Source organism: Asterias amurensis, chromosome 20 (genome assembly GCF_032118995.1).
Source record: "Asterias amurensis chromosome 20, ASM3211899v1".
Classification (NCBI taxonomy): domain Eukaryota; kingdom Metazoa; phylum Echinodermata; class Asteroidea; order Forcipulatida; family Asteriidae; genus Asterias; species Asterias amurensis.
Window position 1 is genome coordinate 5611778 of NC_092667.1, and position 15993 is coordinate 5627770.

A 15993-nucleotide genomic window follows, 5' to 3' on the forward strand; every position below is an offset into this window, starting at 1 on the left:
AAGTTTCCCAAACCTCCTCATGGGACCCGTCGGCTGGTTTTCCCCGAAGCGCAATGCTGACTCTTGAAGGGATCGCAATAACTTTCCCTACGGGCTCCCGGCCCCCGACAGCTTCCCTCTATTGGTTTAACTCATTCCCCGTTGACTAGTTTCGATTGGGCATCAATCAAGGGTCCACTCTTCCAATTTTGCAGGACATTATGTCTTTGTATAGTAGGCCTAAGTGTGTTAGCCATCTCTGAGCTACCTCAGTGGCCCAATTTCATAAAGCCTGTAATCACACAAACTTGCTAAGCACAGCCAAGTATTGCTTAGCAGAAACTGGTTACCAGCCAATCCATACAATTTACATTGCTATGAGTGGTGCCCACTCTGCTATAAATCGAAACAAATCTGAACATAGCAAACATTTTTTTGTTTTTGTTTAATATTATTAAACACTAGGCCTCTGTAGGCCTATTTGATATAGTCTATCAAATAAATTGCAAAATTTTGTTTTCGTGAACTGATAAAAAAATATGACAAACAAAAATCAAACGGCATCGTTTGTACAGCTTTAATTAGTGGTTTGAAAATGTGTATTTGTAATTGTGTTTCCCTCGGATAGGAAACAACGTATTAATAAATCAATATCTATATACCACAGCTGTTTTACGTTCAGTTGAGCAAACAGTGAACCCGGAAATAGTTGCGAAAAATTGATTCACACATCACGGAGACTAAAATCAAAATGTATATCTTTGGTGTTTGAAACCGTTTGCTTGTTTGTTTTAATCTCATGTAAATGTAGATGTACATGCAAACAATAAAATAATCTATGATCACGTTTTGTTTTATACCACCGAATAGTTAGAGTCCACGCACTAAGGACGCATCTAACCAATAAAAGGAAAAATCTGAGAAACGTTTAATGACAGTAACGCTTCCCAGATTAGAAATTTTACTTAAAGGCAGTGGACACTATTGGTAATTGCTCAAAATAATTTTTAGCATAAAACCTTACTTGGTAAAGAGTAATGGGGAGAGGTTGATGGTATAAAACATTGTGAGAAACGGCTCCCTCTGAAGTGCCAAAGTTTTCAAGAAAGAAGTAATTTTCCAGGAATTTGATTTCGAGACCTCAGGTTTAGAACTTGAGGTCTCGAAATAAACCATCTAAACGCACACAACTTCGTGTGACATGGGTGTTTTTTCTTTCATTATTATCTCGCAAGTTCGAGGACCGATTGAGCTCAAATTTTCACAGGTTTGTTATTTTATGCATATGTTGAGATACACCAACTGTGAAGGCTAGTCTTTGAAAATTACCAATAGTGTCCACTGCCTTTAACCACATTACCTCGAAATGAATGCTGTTTAGCCTACTATCGAAAGCTGCATGTTATGGGCTTCTAACCAAAACCATTAATTTCAAGAGTGATTATACCTTCCCTTTAAGTTGATTGTTCAACGACTTTCATCATGTCCACTAATTAATTTGCTCATAGTGTTTTGTTTTGCTCCACTTCCGCTTTTAGTTCCTCAAAGCTATGTATATTTTTTCATTTTGTCTTAGTTTGGTTAATCCTTTTCTGTCGCCTATTATTTATCAATACCTTCCAAACCCTAAGGGCGTGGCAGCCTCCCACTTTATCCTGATGCTGGACGGATGCCTTTGATACGCACATCCATCCTCTAAGAACCCAACCAACTACATCAGCCTCCCTCGCAATCCTTCAAACTAGACACGCCCACAGTTCTATGCTTCCATTCTAGTACACCTCATATTGTAAAATGAAGTTTACTCTTTCCTCGAAATTGCCCAAGGCGTAAAAAGAACGGATAGATGAGTGTCAAAAATGGTTTCCGTGAAGGAATCCGTCGGATGACTTGAGTTTGTACTTCTGTTGACGTGGTCGAACTTTTGAACCCAGTCTTAGATGCCATGGGTGGCTTTACGAAGCTGTCAACGGCGTCCTGTGCTCATCGGATGTCAAAATCAGCACCCAGGGATCACAATTTGAAGATTAAAGGAGTATTCACTATCAGATTGTGGGATCTTTTACCAAATCTCCAGTTGATTCAATCCAGGATACTGGGTATCTTTGAAAGTTTTTCCTTATCTATATGCTCTTTTTTACTCGTGAATTAAGTGTGCCACTCTGTATAGCCATAATGGGTTTTGATCTAGTTTCTGTCCTGTAAGCACACAAGTTTGCTTAGCAGAAATAATTGCTAAGCAGAAGCAGGTTACCAACCATCATTCATTTAAGTTTTCATGATCTTTAAATGTTATTAAGTGTAGGCTGCTGCTATTTACTTACCATTTTGTATCGTATCGTTGCAACTGTGTCATCGTTTGACTACAAGAGAGTCACCTCTGACCCTACTCCCTTGACTAGTAATCTTAGATTTAACGTTACAATTTATTTAAGTCAATGATCGTAAAATGTGTTTGCTGCAAAAGTTTACTGTATTTGCTGTACACAATTATGACATTTACAATGTCACACATCGCTCTACCTCAGGGCCAGAGTCAGCTGAACAGCTGTAGTGGAAAACGGATGTGGGTTTTTGCTAAACTATTAAGACTTGTAAAATTAATTCCTTCCAAACGAAACCAAATATCCGTAGTATAGAACTCACTGAAGGATTTTGTTTAAAGACTGCTCCGCAAGGATATCAAGAAAAGTTGTATCATGAAATCGAGCAAGGAAACCACTTGTCATAAAAAAATTGCTGAATAAAGATTTATCTCGGGTGTTTTCTGTGAAAAGAGGAACAAATGTTGTTCTTTACAGTTTCATTTATCGTATTTTCTTATTACGTTTTTCCTTTTTAAAGATAAAGTACCTGCTTTTGGATTAAAGACAAAGTTCTTTTCGGGGTCATTGATCAAAGTATGACCCTAATTTAAAAAGGCCAACTCACAAGTTGAAAGAGTTAACCAAGAGAAAGAAACATCTTTGTTACCCCCCCCCCCCCCCCCCCCCCATTTACGTTGGATGGAAACAATCTGAAGTACGCTAATCATAGAAGGATGTAAACTATAATTAAGATATTAACCTGATTCTGAGGAAAAATATTTATTTATTACAACCCATTGCACGCAAGGCGTTGGCTACTATCCCGTCGGGGATATTTTGTCTATAGGAAACAATGGTTAACAACTTTGATGAATTACAGAAGCAAATTGAATGACGTCCTCTATCAAATTAAATTAATTTGCGGTGTGTTATACATTGTCTTGGAATCACCGCAAAATTGCTTGTCTTATTTCATTTCTGAAGGTGTCCTATAATTATAGCTTTAGGAGTCCTTTGAAGGCACCGGACACCTCTGGCAATTGTCAAAGACCAGTGTGCTCACTTGGCGTATCCCAAATCTGTGAATAATGGGCTCAATTGGTCATCGAAGTTGCAAGAGAATAATGAAAGAAAAAACACCCCTCTTTGCACAAATTTGTGTGATTTTAGATGCCTAAAAAAACCTCTTATTCCAATGTATATACATGGATGAAGAGAAGCAATGAGTGAAGTGCCTTGCTCAAGGACACACGTGTCATGACTAGAATTGAACCCATTACGACAATGCAACCATCAGAACTTGGGTCAGATGCAGAGAACATTCGACCACCAGTCACACACACCACAATGACTCTATATAAAGACGGATGTAGGTGTCAACCCGAAAGTTAATTGATTATTCAGTTCATACAAAATTACTTTATATCGATCCTCTGGAGACATGTTAAAGTCTCAAAGACTCTAATAGTCAAGAAAAGGTGTTTGAAGAAAGTATAAATGCAACTTCCTAAAAGACACACAGTCCGTGACGATTCACAGAGATCGAGAGTCCGTATCGAGTTTCCCCCTTTCCACAACAAAACGGTTGCACCTTTAAATATGTACATGCCCATAAGTGATCCCTCAAGTTCCCACATGCAATACTCCCCAACCAATCACAGCCTGCGATGGGGGAATAGACTTTGACGTCATCAATAATGGGGCCCAAATGGTATCATCACAAAGGTTGGGAAGTTCACATTGGGAAATACAACTTACTGTCCTGACAGTTTTCTTACTAATTGCCCGGATGTTGCTAGAGGCGATTCCTGACACTGGAGAGGTTCATGAGGTGAACTTGACAGCTATAGACCTGTTCACACAGCGGCATTTTTAGCAGGGGTCACTTGTTTTATTGGAGAGCAAGGTTGTACAATTTGTGCTTTGTGTCAAAGGAGAACAATGTTTAGGCTGTCCAAGGTCCCTTGTGAAATCTTTCTCAAACTGCCCATCTTTATGGATTGTCCTTTCACACGAGGTGAGTTTTGTCAATGTCACAACCATGCTAAATTTAAGCAAGAGACCCTTGTTAAATTGCTGTTTTGTGAAAGAGCTTTAAGTCCCTTTTGGAAACCACGACTTTTGGTATGGGGCTCCGGCTTAAATCATGACAAGTTATTTTGAAAACGTGCACGTTCGGAACAGGGGTTTCAACGTAGCCGAAGCTGGTAGCCAAGGCACAAAGCCCTGTTTTCGATAAGGCCCGATAGTGCCATGCAGAAACGTTTCTCAGATTGACAATTATTTTGTTAAATCCCTGTCTCTAAATTTTAGAAGGGAATCGTTTCGCCAAATGGAAAGTTTCTCATTGCTTCTTACCAATAAGCTTTAATAGACATTAAGTTTTGGAGTCATAAGCAAAGGTGTAACCCTTTAAAAAAACGAAAATTCCCGTTTGGGGTTGGGCTCTTGGGGTTTGGGTGGGGGTGGGGTTGGGGTTTGTACAATATGCACCCAATTGACAGAAGTAAGTACTTGCAGTTGAAGAGACACGCATGTTCCTAAAGATCTAACTTTACCTTTCCCATTGGGGCTTGTTTGTATAGTTCACGATGACGAAACTTAAATTAGACGTGTTTTCATTCGTTATCTTGTCCCACCATCCACATCCTATGTCATTTCCTGTACAGAGGAAGAGTAAATGGATAAGGGAAATGTTACAATAACCCCTTGAAGCACGCCTATAGTTATCACACCATTGGCTGGTTCCCTTTCAAAGAGTGACAGCCTAAAAACGGACAATTTATCTTTTTAAACAAAAAAAGTATGAAGAGTTTGAGCTGGCATACACTCTTAAATCTCCCGGGTCAGAATTGAACCGGATTGGTGCAAGATAATGTGTATTTCCACCTTGTGATGTCTCATGAATATTTAACAAGGTCACTGCATATTCATATCATGAAATTGGCGGCAACCAATTGCTTCTTTGTTCGACTAGCCCACCGTTGACACTGCGCCGAGTTGCGATCTTTGTCGAAAACTAAGACAGCGCCTTCTTTGAAAAAAACATGTTCTTCTTTTCTTGGGTTCGGTTCGAACGATCACAGATTGACGTTTAATTCAATTTATTTCAATTATACATTTATTCCACACTCTTGTTGAATATGTTTGGACTACGCTACAACTTTTTCATTCTAAGAGTAGACAGTTTTGCTTGAGTATCGTTTAAAAGACACTTTGTCCTTAATAGATACAGTACACAAACATGAAACCAAAACGTTACACATCAGATCATGTTCCCATGAAAACAAAACCATGCAAAGATCATTTCCTTGAATATTGTTTAATGTTTATCTCTTATTGATTAAACCAAGAAGTAAAACTGACACAAAATGTATACATGTTCTTTTTTGAAGTCCTGCCAAAAGTTATCCGGGAAGTGACGTTGGGTAGGCATCACTTACCACAAGCCACTCCAAGCCCCTAAGTACCACACTATGAGGCCCGGTGAAGGTCCCACGACCCTCTTCAAATGGGAAATCCCTGACCGAAACATAATGGTTTTGCCTTCGGTTATGACCTTCTTAGACACGGCACTTTAAATCGATTATGGTACTCTACAATTGATATGTAATTCGGTACATGATTACTAGATGTGCCATTAGCTTATTTAGACCATGTTTAGACATGTGAAAGCACTGGACGTTCTTCATTTATACACACAGGGTGGATTAGTTTTCTGGGTTGGTTTTGCCATCCAATTATAAACATGACTGAATGATAATCAGTTACAAAACTCATATCATCAAAACTAGAAATAATCTCATATCATCAAAACTAGAAATAATCTCTTTCGCTTTGGTTAAGAGATCTACCATCGACAATGGAAACTTCCTCTGCATATGACACATTACCAAGTGGTAATAACTGGACTGTTGTCAGTGGTTCACCGTACACGGATGTACTAACAACTACCCACCAGGAATCGGCTTCTGTGGCAAGTAAGTAAAACATGCCGTTTGAAGGCACCGTGGACTCTATTGGTTTGGCTCAAAAACTTACTATGGTAAACGAGCAATGGAGAGCTGTTGATAGTATAAAACATTGTGAGAAACGGCTTCCTCTGAAGTAACGTAGTTTTTGAGAAAGATGTAAGTTCTCACTCAAATATTTTAATATTTAAAGTCTTTTAAAAAAGACTTCAGGCCTGAAGCCTTTTTTCGGCATCTGAAATTAAGCACACAATTATTGTGTAACAATGGTGTTTTTTCTTTCATTGTTCTTTGGCAACTTCGATGATCTTGTTAGAGTCCAAACTTTCCTAGATTTGTTATTATATGCATATGTTGGTATACATCAAGTGAGAATATACTGGTCTTTGGTATTACCAAGAACGTATCCCCAGTGCCTTTAAATTGAAATTCTTATTTTCTCTCTATCCCTGAGCTGTCTGTTGCCAAGCATTGCCCATATGTTCTTCGTTTATCTATTTTTCTCTTTTTCTTGTTCGGTTTCTTGGAGTCAAAATTGTTGTTTTGCATGATGATAAAAAGCCCTCTTGAAATATGGTGGACACTACATGAGTTCACTGTTTGGTTTGATTGTATACAGACAGACTTTACCCAAACCACATAGCAGCATTGTAAACGCGTCCACCATATCTCAGAACGGCTATAATTGGGTTTTCCGATCGCAATTGGAGGTGACCTCCCTAACATTTTCCACCTATAGAAGTCTAACGGTTCGAAGCTTAAAATATGGATTGCGTTTTCAGTCCCACTTCTAACATTTTCAACGGCACCTACAGCAAACCCCATTTGAGAAATAGAGCCCAATTAGGAACCATTGTTTCATTATATAGTTACCTATAGCATGATGACCTCAGTATAGTGCCACTCCATGTCCCGGTTGGTTTACCGGGTGAGGGGGGGGGGGGGTGAAAAATGGTGGCAATGTTTTGCTACTCTTGGTTTACTGTGGTACCATAATTGACGGTTCATTTGCTTCCATTGTAAGGGATACAACATCAACCGTAAGGAACTAGATTGAACTAGTTGTGGTTGTCAACAAACTCGCCTTGACAATCAAGTTTCCAACTTCGTAATCAAGTTTTCATGGCAACAACAAAAACCTATGAAAGTTGTGCTTGATTTTTGGATGGGGTGGCGGGGGTTGGCACTCACGTGGCGGCCATCTTGTTTTATCTCTCTGCGTGAATTTACTTCATCCAAACAGAGACTAGATGGTGATTTAGTCAGGCACCTTATGTATAACGTGATTAAACATTATTCCTTAGATTTGTTTATGCAAGAAACACGGAAGAGGAATTGCAATAACATACGACTCTGTTTGTTTATTTGATACCAAGAACAACTGTGGAAAAGAACCCAACATTTATTGTGGTCGAACATGCAAACGACTGGTTTGGGAAATTCCATTCACAATATTGTGAAATCCGACTCAGTGCTTGGCTAACTTCCTTTTACCTAATCATTCTTTAAATCGTAAAGTGAATATTTGAAACCACGATTTTATGTAGATGCATTGTTCTCATTTTAAAGGGTCTGTATCATTAGGTAAGCACTCTTAAAATTCTTGTCAATACACACTCACTTGATTAGTACATTTGCTTTTGATAGCGTGAAGAAGTTGAGAATTATTTAAATTCGATAGTGTGGTTATGATAATAATTTCATCAGTTTTTGCTCCCCAAATTTAGTCTGAGAAACGTTTCTGCCAGAACTATTCCATAGACGGGTTATTCTTGCGTGTACATAACCGCTCTGGATTTTCGGCGAAATATCAAAAATGATATATTTTCAAAAGAAATCATCACATTAGTTTCATTATATATCATAATATTTATAGTTATAATTTGATGCATAAGTTGAGATACACCAAGTGAAAAGACTGGTCTTTGCCAATTAACAAAGGTGTCCAGTACCTTAAAGCAGCTCTATGAATGAACTTGAGCACAGATCATCTTTAGCCATTGGTTTTTGAAGAATACCTTAAATCTAATCGTGCGAAATCCATTCTTAAACACGCGGTAAGCACATTACACGATCAAGAAGAAGAAAAAACTAAAGTACAACGGAAGTGTTGCCATGGGATAATCAGAGCCAACTTCCGAGCGTCTACAGAGCGTCAAGGTTCCCCGGGCATGATCTCTCGTAATAAAAAATGACCAATAAAAGTTGTCTAAGAGTGCGGTGGGCAGTGGGTTTCCTACCTTAAAGGCACTTGCCAAGTTTAGGAATTGTCAAACACCAGTCTTCTCACTTAACAATAACAAGTCTGTGAAAATTTGAACTCAATTGGTCTTCGAAGTTGCGAGAGAATAATGGAAGAAATAGCACCCTTGTCGCACAAGTTGTGTGCTTTCAGATGCTTGAATTGGATACCTCAGCGAGGTCTCGAATTCAATTCAAGAGTAAGAAATTACGTCTTTCTCAAAAACTAGGTTACTTCAGAGGGAGCCGTTTCCCACAGTGTTTTATACTATCAAGTAAGTTTTTATGCCAACATTTTTTTGAGTAGTTACCAATAGTGTCAAATGCCTTTAATGATAATGGGAGATGCTTGATTATATACCTGCCCAAGGCCGTGGCTTTATATCCTCTCTCGTTTTGGCAGATAGGTTTGACGGCCACAAAAAAAAGCAATGGCGACCTTGTACAAGGATTGGCAGGTAGTAGTGGATTTGTATATGCCAAGATGCTAACCGCCCGTTTGAAAGCCAGACCCCCTCCCATTATAAATGAAAACCAAATAATGTTTTCCCTCTTAATGATTTTCACCGAACTTTATAAACAACTGTACGATTGTGAAAATTATGCTACAGCCAACAGCTATATTTTGTTACTGATAAAAATGGTTTATTAAAAATGTTTACTAAAGTTTTCAATAAGCATGCACCCTGTGCACATTCCAGCATATTATTTGGTAACGTTTTAGTTCAAACACCGGGGAAAAAATTTATGTTCAGGAATTTGTTTGCATGTTTATGTCGGTTGCTAACAATCCACAGAGCCATTTTACAAAAAGTGAATCAAAATGCATTCATATTCTTATTTCTAACCCATTTAATTATAATCGAATTAAATACACCATCACATGGCAACTGTCAGCTTGTGCAACAAGTTAATTCCAGCGTCCCGTCAACTGTTTTGAAATGTCATAACGAAATAATCCTAACTCGAGGGGTTAGACTTGACAGGATTGCACATGGTTGGCAAACTTTCTATTACGTGATCTTCCTGTTTAAATTAGAAATTTTAAAGGCAAGTTCGATATATACATTTCAAAATAGTTGTTAGCATCAAACTTTAATTGGTAACGAACAATGGAGAGCTGACGTGGATAGTAAAACAGTGTGAGAAAAGTCCCGCTGAAGCAACATAGCTTTTTGTTTTCTTCACTTACGCAAGTAAGAGTCCCACCTCTCCTGAAGAAAATCAAAGTATGCTAACCGAAACGTCAAGTTTTCACACCACCGGCTTTACCCATACAGGGAGGGGAAGCATGCGGGGAAATAAATGGGTGGCATTTGTTCTTATACCATTAAACTGTGATACATTTTCTCGGTTCCATTGGAGTCAATGTGGGTTCAAGGTGGGGTCAATGGGGGTCAAGGGAGGTCAAGGTGGTGTGGGAGCAAGGGTGGTGTGTGTGTGGGGGGGGGGGGTACCACACTGCCCCTTATTGTTACGCCAACTGACCAAGACCAACCCCAACTCATTAGTTCCGCCTACTGCAGTAGATATTTGAGAAATATGTTAATACCTTTCTGATACTACGGTAATTCAATCAAATTAATGACTAGTTTGTCTATTGTCTAAATAGAGGATCATGGTGTGTTAATGACACTGAACTTTAATTGGTTTGAATCACATCCAGAAATAACAAGTTGGAAACCGGAAACTCCATACGGAGAACAGTTTCGCATAGTCACTTAAAAAAATAATGTCATGTTTTAAGCATTTCTGGTGTCTCTCATAAAATGAAAACAAAACTAAAAACAGGCCCAGAGAAAGAAGATGAGGCAGTCAGACGATGAAACTTGTGAAGAGAGTGTAGGGCTTGTAGCGTTAGTTTCTGTCAGAAACGGCCTTGGGTGGTGGGCCATGGTAAAACAAGACTATAAATATTTGCTAAACTTTGCGGTATATGTGTGACGTATTTAAATATATTGTTGTCTTGCCTTTCACCTCTGTTGAACCTGGTTCGAATCCCACCTCGCATGTTGGTTTCAATCCCGACATCACACGTGGGTTTTCCCTATGGAGGTGGGGGGGGGGGGGGGGGGGAGTAACCCTGTTTGTTTCCCTAAACCACATCTAGCTCTTAAATTTGTGTCTTCTCATATTCTTAGGCATATGCAGATCAAAGCGCTGGTCGCTTTGGATTCTCCACTGTTTTTCATTAACCAGAAAAGATACAACAATAGGCGCGCCATAACAAAAATGTTTTCCTGGTTATTTTGTTTATAAGGATATGATTCTAACCACAGAACTTATTTACTTAGTTGTTTTGTTCTCATCATAACAGGGAAGTACATGGATTTAAACATGTCTAGCATACTATACGCAATAGCTGGAGCTGTGGTAGTGCTCTGCATTCTGATACATGGATGTCTATTCTATCGAAGATGGTGAGTACAATCCCAAATATTCTTAGGCACTGGACACTATTGGTAATCACTGTTGTTACTTGTTCACGATCAATGGGGAGATGTTGATAGTATAAAACATATTGAGAAACGGCTCCCTCTGAAGTATCGTAGTTTTCGAGAAAGAAGTAATTTTCACTATTCATTATCAATGGAGAGCTATTGACAGTATAACATTGTGAGAAATGACTCCCTCTGAAGTAACGTAGTTTTCGTGAGAAAAAAAGTAATTTTTCACTAAAATATCTGAATTTGATTTCGAGACCTCAGAATTTTAATTTGAGGTCTCGAAATGAAGCAACATAAAACATAACTTCGTGTGACAAGGGTTTCTTTTCGACGACCATGCAGTTGAGTTCAAATTTCCACAGGTTTGTTATTTTGTGCATTTTATGTTGAGATATACCAAATGAGAAGACTAGTCTTTGACAATTGCCACATCTATCGTATTCAGTGGAAAAACTTTAAACCCGGAATGATTGCACAAAATGTATGCATTCGTTTATAATTTCCATCACATGCACACAAAACAAGGATCATGTTGTTCAACAATGTTTAATTTCAAATAATGCCTAGCTGTATGCCTACATACTTTTAATTTGTTATTTTTTTAAACCAGGTTTTCGGATTTCAACTCCGTTTTACATGCTCTGAAAATATGTTAATATTGACCTGTCAAAATCCTCTGCAAGTAATCCGGCTGGCTATTTTAGAGTTTAAAAAACATCCCTTTATTTACAAAGTATGAACTATAGCGATAACCCTGGCAGATTGAAATGACAAGCCAACTGGCCCTGCTCAGCGTAAAATTTATGGTCTTTAAATTTAAAACATTAGGCAGGCAAACCATGACATAGAATATGATCATTTATAACATTTGATGGTAGACCGAATCCTAATATTACCCCCTGTGCACCACATTAATTCAAGTTCGTTAATACAAACTTCCTGGCGTAAAGGTTACACCACACCGCAAATTTCCGAACCAAGCTGGACTAGACTCAAAAAGTCCAGAGAATTTGAAAAAATGCCCAAATCACAGTTCTTGAATCGAGAGGTAAAGTTAACCTTTCTTAAAAGGAATAAGATTCCCCTTTCATATTTCTTGTTTTGCCTGAGGGGTTCCAACAACTGTTGCCTACCTTTTACAATGTGTTAAATTAGACAATTTCTGTCTACCGGCGTTATAAAGCAATAAGATACCTTTGGGACTCTTGGTGGCAGCAGACTTACCAGGTAAAATTCGTTGTTATCGGTCATGTGCGCACGCTCAGAACTACGTAAACAATGGACATTTACCTGGTTAGTCTGCCGCCACATAGCGTTCCAAAGTCTCCTATTGAAATTATACAACCTATAGCATCAGGGGTACCGATAATGCAAAACTGCTTCCCCTTTAAGATGCTCCCCTGGCTGCTGCTTCCCATGCTGTAACGTAAAATTGGGTGTGATCAACCCGAAATGTTATGACAAAAGATTCATGAACGAATTATTTCTCAGATTCAAATGTTTTTGGATGAACATTTTTAGTTCCTCCCCAAAACCCTAATCTACGAGCATCCTTTCTCACAACAGTTTCCCACGAAGTAAGTTTTTATGGTCTTTGTTTTTCGGAGTAAACGCCAATCTGTGTCAAGCTTCTCAATCCGCATCAAGCATCAAGAATGCACTCACCATCTCAATCAGGGAGTCAGACTTTTTATGCAACTTCAAGAAGTGTATCAACAATTCTTTATACCCAATCTCCAAAATTCCAATCTCAATCTCGATTCCAAAGTAGCCCCTTGCCCTGCCTCAAAAACAAAAGGAATCTCCTAAACACCTATTAAACTATATTACAACCTTGTCTTTTACTTGCCTCTAATAACGTTTATATGTTTTTAACTGCCTTTACAGGAGACTCAAGCGAGTGAGGGCGTCTGTGACAGGCAGCCCGGACAGAGGCTGGAGTTGGTCTAAAACTCCTGGTAAAGCGACTAACTGGTCTAAAACTCCTTGGAAAGCGACTAACCATGAATCTTCCACCATGGACGCCATTGATATTGAGTTAGGAGACCACAAGGAGTTAGTCTCTTCTGATTCGTCCAGAATCCAACTGGCAAAATCCTCTCCCTCCTCTTCACTGCTTGATCAAGACTTGAACGAGAGGAGAAGGTCATCAACTAGGATAAGGGTGCTTCCTGCCCTGGCCTTATCAAGGAGCTCTAGTGCGGCGTCGGGTCAACCCGAGAATGGTCCAGACGAGGGAGATAGCGAGGATGAGCTATCTTCCAATTTCAGCAAAAGTCTTACGATGGATGCTGTGGAGAAAAATGAAACCTCAAAGTGTACCTCTGATGTGACAGCATCCCCAGGTAACGAGCCATGTTCCGAATACGAGCTCTTACAATGTGGGACTGCCGGAACACCAAACGAACAAGACACTAAACCTGACACGACTTGCAAAACAAACACTATCCCTACAATACTCCAAACCCAACCCAGCGAAGAACATACCGAATACCAACTTTTGAACGCTGGCGTTCAAACGAGGAAAAACATTAAAAAACATCCAAAGGATCTATTTAAAAGAAGGTCTTACAGTTTCGACAACCTTCCGGTTTTAGGGGCGGGTGGCTATGCCGAGCTAAAGCAAACTATTTCGGGTACCTTGCAGCCAGGACGTGGACGGAGCGCGAGTGAAAGCCAAGGACATTCCCCTAAAAGTCCGAAAAATAAAGTCAGCTTCGATGACAAATCTATTTCTGGACCTTCAAACGCAGACCCTACGTATTTTACACTTGTTCCTGATTCGGAGCAGGAGCCGAATCATGATAAGAGGTATCGGACACTTCCACCCATAAAAACCAACGTTACAAAAACTGACGAATCCTCCGGCAAGCGAAAATTGAGTCTCAGTTCCTTTAAGTTCTCCAGGAAGAGTAAAAAATCGGACAAGAAGAAGAATAAGACCCCACCCAGTTCCCCTGCACGTAAAGCCAGCCCGGAAACCTCATCCGCGATCTATGAAGAACCAGAGTTCATTGAGGAACCAAACCCAGCCACTTGTCCTGTTTACTTTACTCTTGAGCAGCCAGAGAAGAGTGCCATTGGGAAATGTGAGGAGAACATTCTCTCAAAGGATTCCAAAACCGGAACTAAATCATTACTCTTCAAAAACTCTCCCAAAAATCACAAAAAGAGCAAAGGCACCAGGAATATCATTTCATATAAAAAGAATCCTGAGCATGAAAACTTCAAGAATGCTGATGACGGATACGAAGATTTGGAAGCTTCTGCAGAAAGTTCAAAAGTAGATGATTCACCTGTTTATGATACACTCGAGCCCGGACCTGTTGCACCCCCTGTTCCGTCAAACAATAACAGCGGCCCAGTTATAGGGAAAACTACCACCGGGGCGCCGCTGAGACAATTCAAGCCGGCAAACAGAGAGCTACCCAAAAGGCCTTCTCAGAACGTCTATGACTGCATCGAGCGAGGAGCCTTCCCATCGCCAGGGTCCAACCAAAGATCGCAAACCCTTCTACCCACGACAAGACGAGGGTCCAGCCCGTCTTCCCAGAGGTTTAATCAATCACCTTCAACAGCCTATGATTCTCTTTGCCCCTCTACTCTGCCAGAGCAACTCAAAGCAGCTACCTTAAGGCGTGGCTCATCTCCAGAGCCAGCCAGAAGCCAACCAGACGCAGTCTACGACCTTCTGAATCCAGAAACCTTCTCTCAACAGGCCTCAGATGGTTCCGCAAAGAAGCTTGCACTGCGTCCTGGAGTAGGTCCAAAACCAAAATCATTACGGCTTCAAAGGAACACCAGCCTAACCTACGACACCTTACACGAGGAGTTACAGATCAGACGGGGCTCTCTGGGAACTAGACCTGCAATCAACACCAGCCCGAAACCTCTAATAAGAACTAGCTCCTTGTCAAAAATACAAAGAGGGCGCCCTGATATCTCCCCCAAACCATCACCTCGAGGACAAGACTCGGTGAACACAAAACCAGTGGTTCCAAAGAAACCCACTTTAAACGGAAACACAAAACTCAAGAACGACGACGAATCGCAAAATGGCGAAGACCCTGTGTATTTCACGCTGAATGCAGACGCTAGCTCCGAGCCTATTTAGCTCATATTTTGTACTATAATTTTGCAAAAGTAAAATCAAGAACATACTCATATATTCGTATATAACTTGTTGTTTTTAGTCGACCCTTTCCAAAGAGATTGTAACATATTTGTTTAAATGACTAAAAACATAATTCCGCACTAATAGACGGAGAACGTTCGAATGCTCGCGAGACTTGCCCAGTCTTATTGTGGCTATGCTGGGTGAACCAAACAGAGTAATTTGTATATAAGAGACCCCCGACCTCCTTGTACCTTACGGCTAAAACCTTAAAGGTAATCTCTACTGATTCTGACTAAACTAAAATTGACCTTGTGTTGTATATAAAAATGAAATAAGAACCACAATTAGTGATTGTTTACACTATTAATAGAGGTCTCATTGAAGAAGGCTGTCTTTTTCTTACCCAGAAATATTATTTATCATGACAAAATATTACAATTTAATGCTGATGAATATTCCATTATTTAGATGAGCACCTATTTAATATGTAAGTACGGAACGGGAGTGTTATTGTTATTATTAATGTTTTCATTATTACAATTCTGTTTTGCATAATGTTAACGAAAATGGAAGCTGTGACTAAAGGGAAAATTAACCAATACTGTGTGTATATAATCCTTTGTTAATTTTCCATTTGTGTTTATATATGGAAGTTAGTTTCATCAGTCACGAATTATTTATTTGGATTGGGTTTCGTTTGTAAGCATTGACTCTCTATACATGTAGTACACAAACCACGGTCCTTTTTTAAACCACGGTATCGGCTTCAGCCTCCGTCCTCTCCTTTGAAGCCCTAGGCGCGTACGCATAGCACGCGCCATTTAAAGAAACACGTTGCCTTGGATCGGACGAGTTGGTCTATAAAAAGCGTCTGTAACCCTTTTTCATAAAATGCATATGGTTGGAAAGATGTTTTAAAAGTAGAATACAAT

The 15993-nt window shown here is 39.6% G+C and overlaps 1 protein-coding gene across 2 annotated transcripts; it reads left to right on the forward strand.

Moving 5' to 3' along the window:
• Positions 1 to 5958: 5958 nt before the first annotated feature.
• Positions 5959 to 15993, forward strand: LOC139952759 (uncharacterized). 2 transcript variants are annotated; one of them, XM_071951983.1, is made up of 3 exons: positions 5959 to 6265; positions 10815 to 10917; positions 12832 to 15993. In XM_071951983.1, the coding sequence occupies exons 1-3, from the start codon at positions 6148 to 6150 to the stop codon at positions 15056 to 15058; spliced, it is 2448 nt and encodes an 815-aa protein (XP_071808084.1). In that variant the 5' UTR covers positions 5959 to 6147; the 3' UTR covers positions 15059 to 15993. The 2 variants fall into 2 exon arrangements, with proteins under 2 accessions (XP_071808084.1, XP_071808085.1); XM_071951984.1 differs by lacking the exon at positions 5959 to 6265 and adding an exon at positions 6303 to 6415.